Below are 24,469 nucleotides of genomic sequence, written 5' to 3'. Positions count from 1 at the left end.
CGGCATTCCTTTCGTTGTGGGAAGCGGGTAAATCACTGGCCAGTGGAGCATATCTACAACCTACAGCGCGTTCTTCAGGGGCAACAAACGCTGATTCTTGGGTTAAAAATAGTTACGGGCAAGAACTTTATATACTGCGATTACCTTTCAGCTTTTTAACATTAAGATGTCTAAATACTTTTAATTTATTTCTGAAAAGGGAAATTTAAATCTATATCTCTCTTGGTAGTTAAATTTATAGGGGTGGTATTTTCGAACCTGTTCCCAAATTTCATATTATTTTAGGAAATGGAAATTAAATTTCATTGATTCAATAATGATATATATATTTCAACAAGGGGTCTTACACGCAAAGTGTGTACTGTCTTAAGTGAATATCTACTGTCGAGCATACTACACTCTGATTTATTTCTTTGTCTTTTTGCTTGATAGGCAGTATGATTGACTGCGACGCACTTCCATGTTTTCATTTGTATAAGGTATGGATCTATTAGTTTGTGATCTAAACCTTTACGTAATCAGATGCTGCATTGCGACCTTTATTTGTCTTGCATTATTTCTCGGTTACATGTTCTTCTATTACGATTACAGAAGGATATACTTGTTGTAATACCTTACCAAGCGAGGTGGCGTAATGGTTAGGCCACTGCACTCGCGTTCGGAAGGAAGACGGTTCAAATCCGCGTCCGGCCTTCCTGTTTCAGGTTTTCCGTGATTTCCCTAAATCGCTTCAGCCAAATTCCGGGATGGTTCCTTTGAATGGGCGTGGCCGAAATCCATCCCCATCCTTCCCTGATCCGATGGGTCCAATGACCTCGCTGTTTGGTTTCCTCTGCTAAATCAACCAATCAACCTCCGCTGACGTTCGGTTGTAATACTTTGAAACTCGCCGTAAGATACTTGAGCGTTTTCTTATTTCACACCGTTCTCATAAAAGATGATGGCAGGTCAGGCGACTTAAAAGTAGTAGAAAAACTGGTAAATCAGTAAAACGAAAAATGTTACTGGTAACAAAATATAATTTCCACAGGCATACTTAGGACGACAAAAAGAAGTTTGCAAATATAAGATGTACATGACGCTACATCCTTCGGAGCAGCTACGCTAGGTTGTTTAAAAAGAACATCATAGTAGGACTGTTTAGCACTGCAGTCGTTAATAAATTTTCCATTACTGTGACGGAGAGCATTTGCAGTTATAGTGTTTATAGCAATTAGTCTTTCTCCACACAGCGTTTGCAGCTGTCTCCTGTTTCTTTACGTCTACATCCACATTAACTACTCTGCAGTCAACACTTAATTAACTGGCAGGGGCTTCGCATATTAATTATTACTCTATCGTTCCACGTGGCACGTGGGGGAAAAGACTTCTCTAATTTTATCAAGATAGTCCTTTCAGCCCATGATGGGAATCAACAAAACGATTTGACACTCGTAGGAAAAAGTGGTGATTGTGATTTCGTAAACACATTTCGCTGGAACGGAAAATGCCATTGTTTTAGTGGTTGCCACAGAAAATCGCTCGTAATACCTCTGACACTGTTACCCCTAATTCGTGAGAAACCGACCTGTGCTTTTTCGAACGTTTTCGACGTTCACCATCAACGCTGTTTCGTAACCGCCCATCAATACTCCAGAGAAGAACGAACAAGCGTATAGCCTCTTGAGAAACAGATGGAAGTCGCTTCCTAGTTCTGGATTGGCAGAAGGCGATAGAAGTTGGTCGACTTTGGCACGAACGTATTTACTGTCTGGCACATGCCGAACTCAGCAATCTAATACGTAACCCAGCATCTGTAGCCATTGTTGTTCCATGTTGGGTTGTGTCGCAAAGTAAAATATCTATTGATGATTGACGATGAGGTTCTGGCCCATCACGGGCAGTACCAAATACTCTCTTCACTGTTTGGAAAAGGGAAAGACTTGGTACTTAACGGAGTGGAGCTGGAAACATAATTAATAATGTTGCTGAATGGTGTGAGCACGAGAGCAAAAATTTGCTCCTTGTTATCCTTCAGATCATGAGACAAGTTCAGTTTGACAGTACTTTGAAACCGCTATCCCCTTTGTCTGAATTAGCTTAGAATGGTCATTATGCTTTCGTGTGTAAAAGCACCGTTATTTACAGCAAAAACTCCTGGTAGTGTCACCCTTATAAGGCGATATCCTCAGGGGTGCTTACGACTTTTGGAAACCACATAGTAGGTGACTGTGTGGGTTAAGATACCAGGTATTAATGGTATCACATCCTGAAATAATTCATCCTTCTGGGCGCTCGTTTCCGAGTAATGAGCACAGAAGAATTTCCTGTGATCGACTAGGAGGCAAGGGTTGCAACAACAACGTTTTTTTAAAAACCTAATTAGTGTGATGGTTAAGTGATTTTTCTGGTGTGCTGAAGGTAGTGGGTTACATGATGTTCCTATTACAAGTCGTTATTTACCTCATTATGAAAATGACTGTCACGATTATTTTCATTCAATTAATTGCGGTTCATTTTCTGATACATAGGATCATAACCTACACAACCGAATAGGTGCTATCAAAAAGTCGATCCCACTCGTGGCAACCTCTCCTTGTTGGTTATGACTACATATTCTTCATAGAATTCTGTCCTCCTTTCTGTATTTCCTCTTTAGTACACTTACCGCATCAGTGTTGTGCCAATAAAACTCACCGACAACAGTTTCCATATGATGATTCCTTTTAACTCGTTCGCTGTTGTAGTTCATAGGTATTTAGTTGGATCGACAGCTTTTAAGTGCTTTATGGTGTAACTGAATTTTAGGGGAAATTCTTTGAAGTGATGAGGAAGAACACACGTTTCATTGTTCCGGGTCAATTGTCGTATACCGCACGGTCCAGATATCTCGCCTAAATCATTACACGATTCGTTTTCATTTTCTGATAACTTTATCAGAAAATAAACGACAGGAACATCTTAAAGTAATCACGGAGGGCTGCTCTCATTGTTTCCTAAATCGTTTATGTTGATTAGGAACATCAGAGGATCCGTACCACATCCATGCGGATCAGCACATATAGCTTCTGTTTGACTTGGTGACTTCCCGTCAGTAACTACAAAGTGTGACAATTCTGGCAGAAAATCGCGAATCCAGTCGCACAGCTGTACCGTCACTCCATAAGCGTGCCGTTAGGTTAGAAGCCGCTTCTCATCAATGGTGTGAATAGCCTTTCTAGAAATCTTGAATTGTCGAATCAGTTTGAGAGCCTCTGTCAAACACTTCTGACGTAGTTAGTTTATCAGAATTCGATAGCCGCAAGTGTAGCCTTACGCTTATTCGGTTAAGGGTAGCTATTAGAAATGGATACAGACCACGGCCCTGTTCGTCGCCGGCCGGAGTGGCCGTGCGGTTCTAGGCGCTACAGTCTGGAACCGAGCGACCGCTACGGTCGCAGGTTCGAATCCTGCATCGAGCATGGATGTGTGTGATGTCCTTAGGTTAGTTAGGTTTAATTAGTTCTAAGTTTTAGGCGACTGATGACCTCAGAAGTTAAGTCGCATAGTGCTCAGAGCCATTTTGAACCACGTTCGTCACTAAATGCATATGCCGAACTCCTCATGGGTCGAAGGGAATAATTGGAAACCCGCTTCGAACGAGTACGAGACACCGTCTGTTTCCACTTTAGTGACAAAACCATTTATAAAATACATTGCCCCCCGCACCTTACGACGTACTGCGTGCGCAACGACAACGGATGTGGCTGAAGAATAATTGTGCTCTATCACTCGTGTGTGTTTTGGTTCGGCAATATGTCGGTAACAGCTACCCACGGAAATATGTGGAACGTGGAGTTTCCGGTAGGATAACATGCTCACTCGTCGCAATTTGTGCATCGCCTAAAGTCTCTTATGGTATGTTCAACTAGTTCTAGATTTACAGTCAGCAATAGAAACATTCACTGTAGCTCGATAAGCAACTTAGTGACATGCTAGATTAACCGAAAGAGTGATCTGTGGACGCTTGAATTACACTGCGTGCATTTGTGACATTCGTTGCTATTCTGGTTATCGTACTCTCATGTGATGTAATGTGTAAGCTCTCTGCCCGCTGCTACTATTATAGTTGGTTAATATTTAGGCATGACACTGACTGATGAATAATGGGAATCACTTCCGTCCTTTACACTTATTGCTAACAATGGCCCTAACACGTAACCAGTTCGGTTTCCTGTTTTGAATTTTAACCTGGAATTTCACGTTGTTAGAATTCATATGATAATAGTCGTGCATGGCTATCTTTACGAATCCACACACACCAAGTCGTTACATCACGAGTCAACCGTTCTGTCGTCTGAGCTTTGGTCTAGTGGTGAAGCGCGTGCCTGGGATCCGAGACGTCGTGGATCCGAATCCCATTTGGACAGCGAAAATTTTCAGTCTGCCTTTAATCTGCAATTCATCTTTCAACGATGTGAGGATTAGCCAGAACAACACGTTCTTTGGACTCATCGTCAAATTGTAGGTTCCCTTTCTCCGGTTGGATATATAGGGTAGCTTTGGGACATACAAACTGCTTAATTGTTGTCCAGTCGAAAGGCTTGCACACGTGCATCGAGCCACACGCAGTTATTATCATATTTCTAACTGAGTAGGTGCTTAGTCGAGACGTCAGATTATGTTGATTTAATATGAGCCTGTCTTCTGCTCCGATCACTGGTGTTCGCAGAAATTTACAGCAAATATCTTGGAGATGATCAACAACCAGTATGTGGGAACTGAAGCTTTCAAAGATGTTAAAAATACTTTTCACTCAAGTGATGTTATTGGAAAATATTGCTTTAATTGAAGATTTTATATATATATATATATATATATATATATATATATATATATATATATATATATATATAACAAAACTACACATAACTTTATCCAAATCTCTCATACAAGGTGGTCCATTGATCGTGACTGGGCCAAATATCACACGAAGAAAGCGTCAAACGAAAAAACTACGAAGAACTAATCTTGTCTAGCTTGCAGGGGGAAACCAGATGGCACTATGGTTGGCCCGCTAGATGGCGCTGCCATACGTCGAACGGATATCAAATGCGTTTTTTTAAATGGGAACCCACATTTTTATTACAAATTCGTGCAGTACGTAAAGAAATATGAATGTTTTAGTTGGACCACTTTTTTCGCTTTGTGATAGATGGCGCTGTAATAGTCACAAACATATGGCTCACAATTTTAGACGAACAGTTAGTAGCAGGTAAGTTTTTTTAAATTAAAATACAGAACGTAGGTGCGTTTGAACATTTTATATCGGTTGTTCCATTGTGATACATGTACCTTTATGAACTTATCATTTCTGAGAACGCATGCTGTTAGCGCGTGATTACCTATAAATACCACGTTAATGCAGTAAATGTTCAAAATGATGTCCGTCAACCTCAATGCATTTGGCAATACGTGTAACGACATTCTTCTCAACAGCGAGTAATTCGCCTTCCGTAATATTCGCACGTGCATTGACAATGCGCTGACGCATGTTGTCAGGCGTTGTCGGTGGATCACGATAGCAAATATCCTTAAACTTTCCCCACAGAAAGAAATCCGGGGACGTAAGATCCGGTGAACGTGCGGGCCATGATATGGTGCTTCAACGACCAATCCACCTGTCATGAATATGCTGTTCAATACCGCTTCAACAGCACGCGAGCTATGTGCCGGACATCCATCATGTTGGAAGTACATCGCAATTCTGTCATGCAGTGAAACATCTCGTAGTAACGTCGGTAGAACATTACGTAGGAAATCATCATACATTGCACCATGTGGATTGCCATCCATAAAAAGGTGGCCAATTATCCTTCCTGCCACAATGCCGCACCATACATTAACCCGCCAAGGTCGCTGATGTTCCACTTGTCGCAGCGATCGTGGATTTTCCGTTGCCCAATAGCGCATATTATGCCGGTTTACGTTGCCGCTGTTGGTGAATGACTCTTCGTCGCTAAATAGGACGCGTGCAAAAAATATGTCTTCGCCCTGTAATTTCTCTTCTGCCCAGTGGCAGAACTGTGCCCGAAGTTCAAGTCGTCGCCATGCAATTACAGCAGCATAGAAATGTGGTACGGGTGCAATCCATGTTGATGTTTTGACGTTTTGAGATTCCCGAATCTCGCGCAATTTGTCTGCTACCGATGTGCGGATTAGCCGCGACAGCAGCTAAAACACCTACTTGGGCATCATCATTTGTTGCAGGTCGTGGTTGACGTTTCACATGTGGCTGAACACTTCCTGTTTCCTTAAATAAAGTAACTATCCGGCGAACGGTCCGGACACTTGGAAGATGTCGTCCAGGATACCGAGCAGCATACATAACACTCGCCCATTCGGCATTTCGATCACAATACCCATACATCAACAGGATGTCGACCTTTTCCGCAATTGGTAAACGGTCCATTTTAACACAGGTAATTTACCACGAAGCAAATACCGTCCGCACTGGCGGAATGTTATGTGATACCACGTACTTATACGTTTGTGACTATTACAGCGTCATCTATCACAAAGCAAAAAAAGTGGTCCAACTAAAACATTCATATTTCTTTACGTACTACAGAAATATGTAATAAAAATGGGGGTTCCTATTTTAAAAAACGCATTTGATATCCGTTTGACTTATGGCAGCGCCATCAGGCGGGATAACCATAGCGCCATCTGGTTTCCCCCTTCAAGCTAGATGAGTTTCGTTCTTTGTAGTTTTTTTCTTTTGACGCTTATTTCGTGAGATATTTGGCCCGGTCACGATCAATGGACCACCCTGTATACATCGACCGTGATCCATATCACTTGGCGGACCCTCTACTCCAACACAAACGAATGCCTCACACGCCACCTTACATTGTCTTTCCGCAAAGACAGTGTCCTGACTAGTGCTGCTCTTGGTATAGTTCAAAGAGAACCACTAGCGAAAGAAAAAGTACACAGTCTCGGCTAAGCGTCAACGTACGCAGTACGCTTGAAAATGTAATATTATGTAATGTAACGTATCTACACTAGAGCATTATTTTTGTTTATTTAACCCAAATCTCATCACATTAGGTAATGCGAAAATAATGCTCTACTGTGAACACTTATTTTCAGTAAAAATTAGACGATATGTTATGTTCTCATTATGTCTTTCTTTCTGAATATGATTATGACAGCCTGTTGAAAGCTTAACTTACAATTAATTTGACATAAATGGTATATGCATTGAATAGGATAATCCTTTACTCGTACTTTAATGTCACGCTTGGCATAAGTCCTCTACAGTGCCACAGAGTGAAGTTTGAGACGCTGGTTTCCTGTAAACTCTCTCCTTTCTTCCAGAATGAAATTTTCACTCTGCAGCGGCGTGTGCGCTGATATGAAACTTCGTAGCAGATTAAAACTGTGTGCCCGACCGAGACTCGAACTCGGGGCCTTTGCCTTTCACGGGCATGTGCTCTACCATCTGAGCTACCCAAACACGACTCACGACCCGTCCTCACAGCCATACTTCCCCTAGTATCTCGTCTCCTACCTTCCAATGTTCACAGAAGCTCTCCTGCGATGCTGAAGAACCGTTTGGAAGGTAGGAGACTTGGTTCTGGCGGAAGTAAGGCAGTGAGGACAGGTCGTTAGTAGATTTTCGGTAGCTCAGATGGTAGAGCATTTGCCCGCGTTAGCCAAAGTTCCCGAGTCCGAGTCTTGATCCGGCACACAGTTTTAATCTGTCAGAAGTTTCTCCTTTCTCTTCCGTTTCATGGCTGTCGCGGAACAAAAATTGGAAATTTGTGTGTGCGGCTGGTCCCGGCGGAGGTTCGAGTCCTCCCTCGGGCATGGATGTGTGTTTGTCCTTAGGATAATTTAGATGAAATAGTGTGACTGATGACCTTAGCAGTTAAGTCCCATAAGATTTCACACATATTTGTACATTTTCTTGGAAATTTGTGGTAATCTCCTACCAAACTGCTGAGGACATCGGCCCCTAGGCTTACACACTACTTAATCTAACTTAAACTTACCCTAAGGACAACAATAATATATCTGAATATAATACATAAGCAGACCAGAGACGCTTGGGGAAACATTATAGATGCGATACGGGTCGCATTTGGAGGACTCCATTGACTTAAGCTACTTTTCCGACTTTTTCTTGTTACATTGCTGTCCCGTGTCAAAGTCCTGTCAGTCGTTCAGCAGCCACCATATTACGGCCAAATGTCTGCGTGATCCATCGTACGGATACTCCCCTCTCCATCATGCCAATGACACGACCATTCTTAAAGTTCGAAAAATGGCAAAAAGCTGAATGTGCATATCCTCTGATTGTTGCACTCTTCAATTTTCATTAACATCATACACATCCAACAGCCATCATGAACTCATACTATTTTTAAACTGTAGGAATGTTGTTTTTCCATGCTGAAGATACTAAAAATAAACTCTTACACGGATGAAAATTTAATCAACACATCCCTCAGCCTCGGAAGTTACGAATATCAGTTTGGTAGCGTTCGGAAAAGCGCGACAGTTGCTCCTAACTAAAGTAATAAACGAAAAGAACATAAATCTCTTCTAACTGACATGATTCTTATATTACAGAATTTTGTGTTTTTAAGTTGTCCGAGCAACTAACCTGAGGTCATGTATGAAGCAGATGTCCAACCGATTTGTTGCAATGAAATCATAAAATTGTAAATTTTCATATACCTAAAACCTACATACCTACTTACTGCGTTGGCCACACAAACCGTAGTCGATGTTTAGCCTCACCAATCAGCCCCCTCCAGCGTTCTCGGTCCATGTATTCTTCTTCAGACAGCCCCAGCGTACTCATATCCTCTCTGACCTGATCAATCCATCGTAGTCGTGGTCTTTTGCCTCTAATATCTTCCTCCACTACCTGCATGATGATCTGGCCCTCTCAACGCATTACGTGTCCATGCACCACTTCAGTCTTCTTTCTTTGATCGCTGCCACGACATTCATCGACTTGTATAGCTCCTGCAATTCACAGTTCTTTCTTTTCCTCTATTCATCTCCATCCTTACTGGCCCAAAAATCTGTCTGAGGATGGCATTCTCAAATGTCAGAAGTTTTCTTCCCATCGTTTTGGTGGTAGTCCAGGTCTCTGCTCCATATAAGACTACATACAGGGTGTATTATAGTCTTGTAGATCTTGGTCTTTGAAGATCTCGAAAGAAGCCTAGACTTTAATAGCTTTCCCAGAGCAAACCTTGACCTGTTTCCTACTTGTATTCGTATGCTGATTTCCCGATCTATCTCGTTCCTACATACACAAAGGTAAATTATTTTCTTGTCTGAATAAATGAATAAAGTCAACAAAGAAAGAATCTGCAGCAAATTTATTTTTGCCTTGTGTAGGTGACTTCAGTTGAAACAAGTAATCATTACAAACTACTCTAGGATTAATAGTATTTTTATCACATCATCACTTGATACTGTTTTCTTTGGATTTCCTGAAAATAATGTTAAACGCTACCTTATTTTGTTAGGTGTTGTTTTGTGGATTATTTGATATATTAACAAAGTGCTGTATTTAAACAAATATTTTATTGTGCTTTTGTAATCTAAAGTTTAATTGTGGTTATTTTTGGGTGCGAGGTATTTCAAAATGAATATCCAGGTTTTAAAACTTTGTACCAGTTATTTCATTCAGATCAGAATTGTGAATAATATATCATATGAAAAACCAACTGGAACTGGTTTTCTCATAAATGTTCAATGTGAGTACCATTCGCCACACAGCATACATCGAGTAGATAGGCAAGTTATTCCCAAGCCTTGATCAGAGAGTCTGGAGTAATTGCACCAACAACTGCTTCAATCCTGTTTCTTAAGTCTGGTGGATTAGCCGGTAGGGGAATCATACACACATGATCTTTTATGAAACCCCAAAGGTAAAAATCGCATGGAATCAGATAGGGTGAATGTGCAGGCCGTGGGAAACAAGCTCTGTCATCAAATGGCCTATTGCGGCCAGTCCACCAGTCGGTTACAACATCGTTTAATGAATTGCGCACCATCTTGGTGCCAGATAGTGTTATGTAGTTCAAGTGCTTCCAGTTAAGGAAAGAGCCATATTTACAATGTATCAAGATGAGAAACACCTGCCAAGTTGCTTCACCGGAAAAGAAACTCTCATAAAGTTTCCGCCTGTACATGGCAAAAGACACATTCAATTTACAGGAATCTCGTTGCAAATGTACGACGCTGTGGGAATTTGCTGACTCCCGGAGGCGCACGTTATATGTGTTCACACTTCCACTTACGCCAGGTCAGAATACCAAAGCGACTGACGTCTAACTGTTAGCAGGGTTGCTACCTTAGCAACAACAATCAGAGAATCCTCTTGGACTGGTCTTCTGTTCCATTTTCTACTGTTAAATCTCTGTACTACAGGTACCATAGTCATTTGCAGACGATGACTGCGGCCGGTAACCTAAACAGTTGTGATCAGTTTAGTTGAATGCTTTGTTTCTTTTTGGGTCGAGTTTATTTTGTGCTACAGGATGCCAGAAGCTTGCAGCGGAAGAGTGTAGAAAAGTCTGGTTGAATAAACGGAACGTTTAGTGATCTGATCATGTTTTGAGTGGTCACACACTTGAGTTTTTGTGCTCTGGAGTATTTCTAGAAGAAGAGACACAATGGTGCGAATCTATTGCCCCTAATGAAGGAAGCCGAAAGAACTGCAGACGCTTTGAAGATGTGATGAAACACTGTCGTAAAAGTTTGTAAGGAAAAATGCTGAGAACTATATTCGATAGCAGCAAGATTTCTTTGCTAATGGTTTTCGGTACAAAGGGATTACTGGACGGAGAATTATTATGGGGATAGGTGACATCGTAGCATGGTGTGGTCGGTTTTTAAGAAACATTGTTAAAGTACCGCTTGAAGACGCTGTGTGGCTCAACGAAATCTGGATGAACGCCGGTAATTCCGTCAGAAAAGACTACCCAGATTATCGCATATTTGGAAGTTCTGTTGTTACTGTGGAAAAGGGCACAAGAATACTTGTCTCCTGGTTTCTTACTTAACTGTCTCTTCCATTACAAATCAAAGAAAACAAGCAACTACCACGAGAAGATGCAATACGATAATTTCCTGAAGTGGTTCAAGGGACAACTATAAGAAAACTTAATTTGGCTGACTATCATAGTAATGGCTAATGCACTCTACTACAGTTATTAAAGATAAAATTTCGATAATGGGAACGAAAGAAGCCGACATTATTGAATGGTTACAGGACGATTTTTCTAAGGAGGAGCTTATGAAATAAGTGAACAAATTAATCCACAGTTTCAACAGTATGTTATGGACGAATTAGCTAAAGAAGAAAGCCAGAGGGTTCTTAGACTTCCACCGTATCACCGCAACTTCAGTGTCATCGAATGATTTGGGCAAAGATTAGACATTACGTGGCAACAAATAACAAAAGCTTCGCTGTATGCAGAAATTCAAGCAGAGGAAGCAGTGGCACAAATAACGCCGCAAAAGTGCATTAACGTTGTACGCAACACAGAAACGATTATTAATGAAGCGTGAAAAAGTAAAAGTAATACCAAAAATATAATTACGATATCGTACATCATTGGGCAATTGCAGTGAGCCTTCTACGTACTAAAACACAGATAACGACGGTGCAGAAGAAGAAAGGGACTGAACTAAGCGGCATTTGTCTTTTCCCTAAATTTTTACGTTCGTGTTTCACATATTTGACTAAGTGGTACTACCGCATTTCCACAAAAATCCATTGGTCCTCTCATCCAACTGAACCAACCAAGCAACCAACCAACCAACCAACATAAATCTCACCTCGTTATAAAGGAAAACCACTCTGCACAAGCATGGCGCACTACATGCACACCATAGTGATTGGTAAATACTTATGCAGCTTATATAACTTTAATGTCGTGAGTTTCTGTATTTACACGAACGAAAGAATGATTCAGATCCACTTCAGCACCCCTTTATTAGGAAAGGTGAACTAAACATGAATCATTCTGATTATTGTTGCTTTTATTGAGATATGCAAATAACATGAACACGATATCATTTTATACACATGAGTGCGTTCATTAAGTGACAAGGATACCGGTATTACAATCCCGTAAAGCGAACTCCGTACAGCAGTTGAAAGGCAGCTTAAGAAAGTAGTTTGCACGGTACGGAAACGTACAGCTGTTGCTGCTACTGTCATACTGCGAGCCGCCAGAGGCAAACCAAAGATCGCACCCTTTCACGCTCAAATATGCTTCAGCCTCAATCACTTAGTTGTTCTGATCCAGGTATTGGTGAAATGTCGACTCATCACTGAAGACGACACGATCCAGAAAATCTTCAACGCCATTCAGCAATATCTCGTTTGCAGAGTTGGCACCTAAACCGTAGTCTGTGGGCTATAGAGCATGTAACAACTGCAAACGATATGAATGTGTAGATCTTACAATTAAATGTGTCCCTGAGACATTTAAGTCTCTTTTTATTATCTACGATAATCTACGATATTATCTACGATCACTATCGTAGATATGGACGTAATTGTAAATGTGTCATTAAAAACCTCCACATAGGCGTAATTGGAACTGCTAATTCGCGACTAACCTTCCGAAATGATTTCTTGGCGCTACGCATGAAAGACTCTCGTTCAACACGTTCTTCATTGAGTCTTGGTCATCCCGAACTCTCCAGTTTGTAAAGACCGCCGGTAACTTCAAACTGATAACACCATCTGCGGGTGATATTATCACTAGTGGGTTACTTAATATGGAATGCACGTTGCACTGTAACAACAGATTGAGACCTTGCAAACGCTAAAATATGGACGACTTTCTGTTCATTGATAACTGTATATGGTACTAGCGCATTCTAAAGCAACACACAGGAAACAGTGCATACGTACTGACACCGGCATCCAAACAAAACTGAATTGCTCTGGCGTTTCATGTATTATTTATAGTTGTAAGTTGAATATGATAAATGCTACAAAGCCTTAAAACCCCGGTATTAATTTTGAAACTCCCAATTTTCAGCGAAGTTTCGGTAGAATTCCTGGGAAGCTTGTAGAAAAGTATGTCTGTATCGTTCCAAGTTACATACTACCTTCGAGCATTGAAGAAAGCTTTGTTAACTCAGAGTGAATAGATGAAATGCGTGGCATGTTCATTTGGAAAGGAAATTTCCTAAAATATGTAGGAATTAGTTTAGTTGTCGTAATTTATGTGGAATATCTCCGTTTAATAGTTGATTTTTTTTTTTTTTTTTGCTTAAATGGCTGCGAATGGAAAGAACTGAACTTGAGAAATTTCTAGTTCTTTGGAAAACGAGTGAGGTATTGAAACGGAGACGGGACCGTCGTGATTGAGGAAAAAGCAAACAAAACATTTTGACCGAAGAGTAGTACTAAGCACAGTGAAATATTTCGTTATTTTTATAATAATTCAGTCAGCGAAAGTAAACTTTTATTCTGTTCAAAATTTAATGTTTTTTACAAGTCATGGTGGTATAGCTTCAAATTCATAGCTTATTGCTTACATTAATTTGATATGTGGTAATTGTATGTGATTGCATGGTGGTATAGCTTCATATTCATAGCTTATTGCTTACATTAATTTGATATGTGGTAATTGTATGTGATTGCATGGTGGTATAGCTTCAAATTCGTAGCTTATTGCTTACATTAATTTGATATGTGGTAATTTTATGTTGCTGATGAGACATCTTATGTTTCATGAGTAATCGTTTCGCAATTGGGTCATCTTCGTATTTGATCTATTTCAGCTGAAGGTGTTCCCTTTCTGTATTCCTAATATAGCGGTTCATTCTATGGGATAGTAAATTTTGCGTTCTATAGTGAGGTTTACTGGTAATTTTATGTATGCGTATTGGTGATTCTGTGTATTGGTGCTGGGTGTATCACGAAATAACGTACTTCTAATAATAGAATGCTTTCCCAAGGAGCGCGATAAATTTCATATGCCATTGCGCCATTCCTACTGTTGACGAAACATCAAAACATTTCGTGATTTGACAGTGAGCGCTTGTGAGTTGAGCACCTAAGGCGAGAAACTGAAGGCCTGTTGTCATTTACTACTCTTCTACTTATTACTTAGCGATTTACATGGAAGTTGTCCAACTGAGTTATACCAGGTGAGAGCCATGAGGCTAGTCGCGCCCGTTCACCTGACGCAGCAGAGTGTAGTAGGAGTAGGCTGCATTCATCAGCTGAAACAGAAACAAAAGAGAACTATGAAGCAGCTGAAAACAAAACATACAGCAGTATTTTGTCGATACCACAAGCAAATGTGTAATCAGTCTACAAATTAGGAATTCCCAATATGTTACTCGGAAAGTGTACAGGATCCAGAAATTCGTGGTCCTACTACTGACCGTTCAGTGGTTGACACTGAGGTGATTGTCAAAGCGTTTTATGTTAAGCGTATTTGGAGAAATTTCTTGCAGTAAGGTAAGAAGAAAAGATTTGCACCGAACTCAGTTACCACTGTTTCATTATGATCGTGATCGAAGAACACAACCGTATGGTTGTAATTAAAGTTCAACTACTCACGGAGGCCCAATGTGGGATGTAATTATCGCATGGCAGCGAAACTTGGTTAACAAAATTAAGCAGGAAAATAATTGGTTCAAAATTTGGTCACCAGATGCAAAGTTAATGCTGTACAGCATCTCGTCGACGTCTCCGGTGCTCATAGTGAGCAAACTGTGTTACCAGCAATATTATCCCTTACTTACTTGTTTGACATTTTCTGCCCTCGTCCTGTTGCGAAGCCATTACATATGGAAACATTTCTACACATCTTTCTTGCATTCACAGCGCCAGATTTGCACGTACTGGCTAAAACTAGAACTATATTTTTGTCAGCCTTAATCGGTTCCGCATTAACGTATTAGCATAGCTAACGCGTTTCGCTGCCATACGATAATTACAGGGTACACTGGACCTCTGTGAGTAGCTGCACCTCTGTTATGTCTGAAGCCAAACCGAAGTGTTTTTGAGAAACGTGGGTTTCGTGGTAATAGATTTTCGAATAATGGCAAACATTGTGTTCAATATGTGACGTGTGAAGTTACAGAGAATGAAATACAGGGAAACTCGTCAGTATCTTGACAAACACCGATTAGTGCTTCGAAGACTGAAATAAAACGTTGTGATACACAGTTTTCTCAAAACGAAAGTGATGTAAATGGTAGGTTTGGTTATATTCTTATAGATTTCACATCCTAAGAAGGGTATTAGATGAATGTGTGTGTTGTAAAATATTTGGAGGGCCAGTTAGATTACATGAAGACAGTGAGGTATCAAATGGACTAGCCAGGCAACTTATCATTAACTGTGCCAGTTGGAAATATATTCATTCACTTTGGAATTCTGATAATTGTAAAGATAATTATTTTGAAGTAAATGTTAGGTGGTTTTATGGACTGAGAGCTATTGGCAAAGGACACACTGCAGCAGAAAAAGTGTGTGCCGTGATGCTTATGCCACGCCCACCTCATAAAATCGACAAGTATGCAGAATTTATTGGAGCTGCTGTGGAATCTGTTGCATGTGAATCAATAAAGGGTGCTGCAAACGAAGCTGTTGGAATAAATGAAGGTATGACTGACATACTAGTAGCTTTTGATGGCACTTGGCAGAAGTGCAGCTATAGTTCTAAGAATTCTGTTGATGTGGGGACCAGTGTGGATACTGTAAAGGAAATGGATCTCCAGTGTTTAACCAAACATCGTTATAAGTGTAAATCAGGGATGAAAAGGGCATATCTGTGACAGAAATTATGAAGGAACAAGTGGTGGTATGGAGGCCTCTGCAGCTTTTGAAATTTTCAGTCGATCCATGAACGAAAGGGGAGTGTGTTATACTAAGTTCTTAGGTGATGGAGACTCAAAAGCATATAACATTGTAGTAGCCGCACAGCCTTAACGTGACAAGATTATCACAAAACTGGAATGTGTTGGTTATGTCCAGAAGAGGATGGGCACCAGGTTGAGGAAGTTGAAGCAAAGTTTGAGAGACAAGAAATTTTCTGATGGTAAAACCATAAGAGGCAGGCTGCCAGACAAAATGATTGATGAACTACAGCAGTTTTATGGGATGGCCATTAGAATAAATACTGAGGATTTGTTGAAAATGAAGCAGGCAGTATGGGCTACCTTCTTCCACAGACTGTCAACTGATGAAAATCCAGTACACCACATTTGCTCTCCAGGACCTGATTCATGGTGCAACTACCGCAAAGTCCAGTATTCAAACCGTTCATGCAGCCATAAAGACTCCGTCTCAACAGGCCGGCCTCGGTGGCCGAGCGGCTCTAGGCGCTTCAGTCTGGAATAGCGCGACCGCTACGGTCACAGATTCGAATCCTGCCTCGGGCATGGCTGTATGTGGTGCCCTTAGGTTAATTAGGTTTAAGTAGTTCTAAGTTCTAGGGGACTTACGACCTCAGATCTTAAGTCCCATAGTGCTCAGAGCCATTTGAACCTCCATCCTAGTAGCAGTCATGGATATCATAAAACATATTTACGGAGACCTGGCAAATCCTGAATTACTCAAGAAGTGTCTGCATGGTCACACTCAAACTCCCAATGAGTCGTTCAATAATCTTATATGGACTCGCTTACCAAAAAACGTTTTTGTTGGAATGAAGACACTAAAGTGGGGGGGTCAGTGATGCTGTTATTGCTTTTAATGATTGCAAAATTGGTAGGATGAAAGTGCTACATCATATCGAAATTAATCCTGGAGCAAATTCCATCAGAGAAATTGAACGGATGAGCAAGGTTCGCATTGATATAGCAGAATATGCAGCACAGCAGGTCACTAAGGAGTCCATAAAGGAGAAAAGAAGAAAAAACTTGGAAAAAAGTCAAAAGGATAGTATACAGTATGGTGCAGGGTGCTTCTGAGTGATTAAACATAAAAAAATTAAGCATATACAGAGTTATGAAACTTCAGAAGCCATTCCTGAAAATTTATATTTTCTGTCACGCCGGTAGATAGAATTTTAGTCACGTAAGGCGCATCTTGCTCTCATTTTGACATCGGTCAAGTTCAATTTTTGTGTGAGGCTACAAATACTTTTAAAATTGCAGTGAAAAACTCATTGCTTTTGTTCAATCTTTTTAATAAGTCTGTTGAACCGCGGTGGATCTTTTCCATGCCTGACTATTTTACTTGTCACGCACCTGTCTGAAGCATGTCGTACAATATTCTCGAATTTTGCCCATTACTTTTCAGCACTGTTAGTTTTGCAGATGAAATTTTCTTGTTGACTGCCTGCGTAATCTAATATCTGTAGAACCTGCTTTCCTTTGTGCATTCTATTACGCTATTGCAGGCTGGATTGTGTTATTTTACTGTTCTCTTTCCACCACAGAGAGAGGTTTACATTTGACGGTTCATAGCTATAATGAGCACGGTAGAGTTCCAGACTGTCAGGCGGAAATGAGAAAAGGCCAAACGTATTGTTTTCTGTCCCTCTTTCCGTCACTTTGCATTCAGATTCTTACCCGAAACTTTTAATTACGCGCCTCTAAAAACCATGATGATGTTGCAAGTCTTTACCTGCAAAAGTAAAATCTCACAAAACTGTTTTCCCTGCAGTGAGTATCATGAAACCTGAAAGACAAACGTGTTACGAGGGATATTCTCTAAATGGAACTGCAACAATATTTTTAAGCAATTCTCAGAATAATCAGTGACTGCATTTGTGTCTCCATCTAACAACACAAGACAGTTTAAACGGAAAAGGCGATACCAGCATTAACAGAATATAAGGGCTTCCTTCCTCTCACGTTTCAAAATTGTTCCACACGGAGGAACAAAATGCGGAAAGTGGTACACGTCGTGAACGGCGACATCAAGCCTGCGTCCATACACTCTAAATTCATCATACAAACTATTTCTACAGACTTAAACTGTAGAAGAGCTAGCTAATTCCATTTAAACTTCCTTTCTCCTATGATCTGGAGAGAATTCGAACATCATGCACACTATTCGGCATTTAACTGATCTGTTTTGTACCAAACATGCTTTAATGAACAAGAAATAACTGCTCCGTGGTAAAGGATCATATAATTGAGGCAATGTTAGATGAGATCAGTTTGCCCATAGGGAAGATGAAGAACCAGGAGGTATTGGAGGTATTTTTGATGTTACGATTGGTGATGGAAACACAGCTTCCGAAAAATCATGACACATTATTTGTCGAATTATAAAAACTGTAGAACAGAGCTAAGTTGTTAATGATTGCAGTTCTCACAAAAATAGGCATCGGCTATACAGAAATGAGATAACCTACTACAATGCACAAGAACCAAGAACAAGAAGCATGGAAGACAGAAGTGCTCGAATAAAAGGCAGCTTAAGACAACGATGTAGCAGCCTATTTACCATCTGCTGTTCGAGCTTAGATTCGAAGAAGGGGTGAATCATGGATATTTCTTCAACAACACCACGCCAACTTCGGCTGTAGAAGCGTCAGCCTGAAGGACACACTTTGGATATAATCTAGAATTTCCTGGATTTGTGCGCCGGCCGTTGCATTTTATAAACACTGCAATGCTGATGTCATGTCATTTTTCTGAGTGCATTTGTAGGGGTTATCAACTGCTCAAAATATGGTGTAAATCTCAAAAAAAAAACAATTACCTTGCCGATAAATGGATCTGTTTCCTTAGTATTTGTAGCTGTAGGACAGTCGTAAGTAGCTTGAGTGCGATCCTGATCAAAGCCATCGGGTGACCCAATATGCCCTAAATGCCAATATGCGGGGATAACTTAATCCTGGATGGTTTAATCTCTAACACAGGCCGAGGAAGTCGCCACAAAATTTCGGCAAAATGTTGCAGATGATCCTCAAATCATTGACTAGAAAGAAAGAGGTCATCTAAACCGTGGTATACAAATCCAGATTTAAAAACATTATACAAAATCCGTCAGGCAATGAATGGTTTACATTCTTCTGCCAAAGGAAGTTGTTAATACACCTGAGTAAGATCTAGGTCGTAAAATATTTGGGTTTTCAGAGCCACAAAAATTCAGTATAAATCAAGAAACATGATATAGTGCAAAATTACGTTTTTATTTAGTGACCTAAAATCAACAATTGACCTGACTCCCCCTGCCCTTTCAGCACCAAAAATATGGGCGAAAATGGTGAAGTTGAGGGCCTAATTATTCTCTCCTGCAGCATGTGGTCAACCAACCTCTTCACCTGTTTCATTCAGAGTGGTGAAAGGCAATAAATTGATCTCTGAAGATGCTAAATCCTCCCAAGTGAACATATTTTTCGGTCTTTGTCACATTTGGTCGTAACACTATCGACTGCTTCATCGCAGATGGCTAAATTTAGTATGTTTTCCTACGACATAGCACGAAAAATTCATTTTAGCATACAGCGTATTTCTCAAGATTGTCAGTGATAAGTCAACGATTTTCGTCCAAAAAATAAAATTGCGTTATCAGGAGCGTTTTAGTTTCCACCGTGCCACAGCATTGCTTTAATCGTCATTCGATGTGACATCCTGTAAGATAACGTAATACTTGTTGGACTTCCTATTTCGTTGGTGTTGTTGGATAGGAGAATCCTGGAAGTTCAGAGCCAAAACTTACATACGAATGTAGATCAGAGATTATTTGTTGATTTTTCTGTATATTCTTATTTTCATCTAGGAAATATATTTAAGTTTTGTTTCACATAATTTTGAAGATGAAATTCGCCTATCATCATTAGACATATGTACCATGCGATATTTTTTCTAATACTATTCAATCCTTGTACAGCTGTATTTCGTTTGTGTTAGAAAGTAGTAATATTACCTTAAGGTAGCTTTTTTGTTGTTTTTTGCTAAAGCTGTTTAGGTGTATAGAATTATTCTGCTAAAGTTGTAAAATTTCATTTTGCTCAGCCTGTTAATGGTAGCCTTGCGATAAGTAGAGCGCAAAAGTGGTACTCACATTTACGGCAGATATTGTATTTGGTAGATATTCCCATGGTAGAAGATGCTTACGACACAGTTTCACGCGGTAGAGTTTGTAATAGTAAGATAAACGACATTACGCAGAACTGTTTATTAGTGTAGTTATTTTCTGGTAGTTACAGTAATAGTGTTGGCATTCTTATTGCAAATTTTTCGTAAACCTCAGCAAGTGATTGTCTTTTTCTACACGCAGATTTGGCATAAAATACTTTTTACATTTCGCAACAATATGATGATCGAGTCAGTGCAAGATGGGAAATGGACCTCAGAAGGAGTGCATGCCGGTATAATTATTAACATCACGTTCTGTTCATTTTAAAAGTTTCAGTATGAATCGATTAATGTCGTACAGTGCCACGCGGAATATTGCTAAAACCCACTGTCTTTAAGAGTGTTGGAGTGAGTAACAATTTCAGTAGTAAACTGCATAATTATTAAGTAGCTAACCATAACTGTTCTTAATCGAACCCGTCATTGTCCGCTTCCTCAATCACAAGTAAATACAATAGGTACATCGTTAACATATTGGGATGGAGAGAGGTAACATCGTCGTAATACAGCACACCTGGTAGTCGCTTTATAAGTAATAAGTGAACTACTCAGTTTGCTTTGTCACCTATATTTATTGGTAATCATGTCGGGACAGGACCCGCATAACTCTCACAGTTGGATAACTTGTCGAAGCAAGAGGTATTCAAACTGGTCAAAGGCAACACATTTCAAACGGGAAAAAGAAACAATGCTGCGAAAATAATATGGTCTACTCTAAGGAAGACCAAAGGTAAATTTCCTCTCCCTCCAATCCTCTATATCAGTTCGCTGAATAAAATCAGAAGCCGCGATAACTGGAGCAGCTAAACCACGTACCACATTAAACCTAAATTTCCAAATGAAATTACCAGTCCACAGTATCATAATTCGTCTAAGAACTGTATTTGTTGGTCGTTGGGAGTTTTAAAAATGGAGCTCTTTTATAGCCAGCACAAGTGACAGAATAAAAAGCTTCGCCATACAACTACACATAACAGTCTGAATCCAAGAGACAGAGTATAGTTCTTCATTTATATTCACATAGAGTCACATAAATTAAAAGAACGTGGAGATTTGAAGCGTAGACTATTCTATTACACAACGAGGAACCCTTCACAGTAAACTTCCTGCGGCACAGACACACTATTTAGTCATCTGCCCCTGTCAGATTTAAGCGAAATTAAAACTGGGAGGTCTCCCCCGAAAATGGCTGGTACTGCTACATTCAAAACGTTTACCGGTCAATCGGGAACTAATATCACCAGCTCCCCTTTTCTCAAGCAAAACACCTGCCTCTCGCATTCCGTGTTTAACACGGCGGTGCTTACCCACCTGTCTGATATTTTCAACTTGCTGAACAGGTAGTTGGAGCTCTAACTAGCAAGTTCACGTAGACGCGAGAAGTACGCGTGAACTATCATTTGGCACGATACATTCTAATATACACTGACGGGGAAAAAGTCGCAATACGTAGGAGAAGTTGTGTGACAAAAAGGAAAGATGGTACACGACGTTTCTTTAAAGTTTGCGCCAATCGCTAATAGCGCCACTGTAAAAATGCAGGTTAGATTTGCTTTATATATACGCTGTAACGGTTGTGAGCCTTAGTTATCTTTGGACGTGGAGAGTTGATGTTCGTCAAGAAAGAATTTAAAGCTTCAGAGAAGCCATTATCAACACCTCACTGAGTTTGAACGAGGTCGTCTAAATAGGGCTACGAGAAGCTGGATATTCCTTCTGCAATACCACAGAAAGACTGATTGGAATGTAGCTACTGTATATCATAAGTGATAGCAGTGGTCACGACAAAACGTTGCACTAACGATATAGAAGACCATTATGTCCAGCGTATGGCTGCGGCGCTTCGTACTGTATCTGCAGCAGCAATTTGAGCATCAGTTGGCATCCCGCTGACACAAAGGACTGTTACAAATCGGTTACTTCAAGAACAGATCTGACCTAGACGCCGTGCAGAGTGCATTCCACTGTCCCATAACCATCGCCATTTGTGACTTCAGTGGTGTCAAGCGAGAACTCATCCGAGGCAAGGTGGAGGTCTGTTGTGTTCTCTGCTCAAAACTTGTTCTGACTCGCTACCACTGATGGCCGTGTGTTGGTCAGAAGGGGGCCAGGTGAACGCCTGAAACGATCCTGTCTGCATGCAAGACTCAATGAACCCACTCCTGGAGTTATGGTCTGGGTACGATATCATATATCAGCAGGAGCGCCCTCGTGGTTATACCCCGCACCCATACTGAGAAATTTTACGTCGGTCTAATGATTTGCCTTTTTTTGTTGCCATTCATGAACAGAATTTTCCAACACGATAACAATCGGCCACATACCACTGTTCTAACCCAATATGCTCTACACAGTGCCACCACGTCGCCTTGGCCTGTTCAGTAACGAGATCGGTCTACAGGCGACACATACTGGACATAATTATATGAAAACTAAAATGTTATCCAAAACCAGTGTTAATCGCCCCTGTATTAGCCGACCAAGTGCAATAGGCATAGAATTCCACCCTGAAAACTGACATACCACACCTGTACGACACAATACTTGCACCTTTGTGTGCTTGGTACAGCATTCTGGCGGTTACATCAGTTATTACATTTGAACTTTCAACGGCTTATTTCGCGCTTTCGTTGACTTGTGATATTGCAATGTGAATCACGTAAATATGTCACCTAGACAAATTTATTGACGAAATTTAATAACTATAGATAAATTAATTTTTGGTGTTCCAAATATTTCCGTTCGTGGGCGATGAAAAAGTTCTTTTCCACGGTCGCAATGATCTCCTACTATACTTCGATGCTTATGCATCTGCACTGGCTTGCATACTCTGCAACAACGTTCGCAAACAGAAACTGTTTTATCGTCATTTATAATAACATTCTCAGATTCGTGGTGCGGTAAACAGGATGTTTGAGCAACACGTCGAGCGCTCCTGACGTACTCGCACCGGAGCTTCTGCTCGCTATCTATGCGCATGTAGAGTATCGTAATCAGTTCTTGTAAGGTAATAGCTGATACAAATTTAATGCAAGCATTGGCACTGAAATTAGTAATACTAGAGTCTTTACCAATAGCTGCACAGACAAACTGCTATGAGCGACCGCAAACAAATGGCTACAGAAAACGGTAACACTGCTCATCCAATAGCCTATAAATCTCACATTCGTTCTACAGTTCTACCAAAAGCACAAAAAATTATTTGACACGACGTATCGCCAAAGAACGCGCCTCCTTCCTTTATAAGACGGTGGACAGGGCGAGGCAGATTGACAACCAGATCAATACTGCTGACACCCAGTCCAGCCATCTGAGTGGGGTTTCCAGTAAATGGACAAACCGATCCCTTATCCATTAACCATTTTACCTGTCAGCATGCGACTCATACGCTTACACAGTTCCAGTACCTCCATTTTAACACAATGACAAATCGCTAACCCCCAACTCTGCCACCAGCGTCATATAATGCCTCCAAACAGTTGCTATAGTGAGTTATTTTAGCTGGCTTGAGCTTAAGCCATTTCAAAGAAAGAACATACAGAAACGATTTATTCTAACGTGGTTTCAACATGGGACACAGCCGCAGTCACCTCTTTCTCTGAAAGAGCAGAGAGTACAACCACCAGCCAAACCCAAGCCCCCCACAACGCAAGGGCAGAATCTGACGCAATACCAGCAGGCTTCTGCCTGCCTGAGTTAAGAGCGTAGCCCAGCACACAAATCAACCACACTGAGAAAAGTACATTCGACAATAATAAATCATATATACGAAGACAGTAACTTGTTCTCGAAAGGACAGTTACTGTTGATGACCGTGCAGCTTTTCCCTGGAATAAATGATAACTAACTGAAAACCTCAGCTGCCGACAGGTGTTGTTGATATACCTTGATGTGGACAGCTGAAAATGTGTGCCCCGACCGGGACTCGAACCCGGGATCTCCTGCTTACATGGCAGACGCTCTATCCATCTTTTTTTTTTTTTTTTATTTTCATTTTGTTCACTGTAGATCGTTGCATCTGCTCGTGGCGGACGTCGTATGACATCCATTTACGTTCGTTGTTGATCTGTTAACTCAGCTTTTTTATTACAGAGGGCGCATTACCCTCTGACCGAACACGCTGAGCTACCGTGCCGGCTGCCACCGAGGACACAGATAAATAGCGTGACTGCAGGGACTTATCCCTTGCACGTTAAAATATTTTTTAATTATTATTTAATAATTATGGTACTAATATTTAAGTAGTTGCACACTTTCTTCTGAATCATCAGTTGTCTGAGTGGTTTGATGTGGCCCGCCATAAATTCCTCTTCTGCGACAACGTTTTTATCCCAGAGCTAGCACTTGCAACAAATATCCTCAATTATTCGATGGATGTATTCCAGTCTCTCTCTTCCTC

At 40.7% G+C, this 24,469-nt stretch overlaps 1 protein-coding gene across 1 annotated transcript in view; it reads right to left on the bottom strand.

Moving 5' to 3' along the window:
* Positions 1–14,181: 14,181 nt before the first annotated feature.
* Positions 14,182–24,469, bottom strand: part of LOC126235209 (odorant receptor 43a-like) — a 76,706-nt gene continuing 66,418 nt past the window's right edge. The window contains exon 5 of the mRNA XM_049943940.1: positions 14,182–14,241. Within this exon, the coding sequence (XP_049799897.1) occupies positions 14,182–14,241 (60 nt within the window). The remainder of the gene's footprint in view (positions 14,242–24,469) is intronic.

This window comes from Schistocerca nitens, chromosome 2 (assembly GCF_023898315.1).
Source record: "Schistocerca nitens isolate TAMUIC-IGC-003100 chromosome 2, iqSchNite1.1, whole genome shotgun sequence".
NCBI lineage: Eukaryota > Metazoa > Arthropoda > Insecta > Orthoptera > Acrididae > Schistocerca > Schistocerca nitens.
The sequence above is the reverse complement of the archived record's forward strand: the minus strand, read 5'-3'. Positions and strand labels throughout refer to the sequence as shown.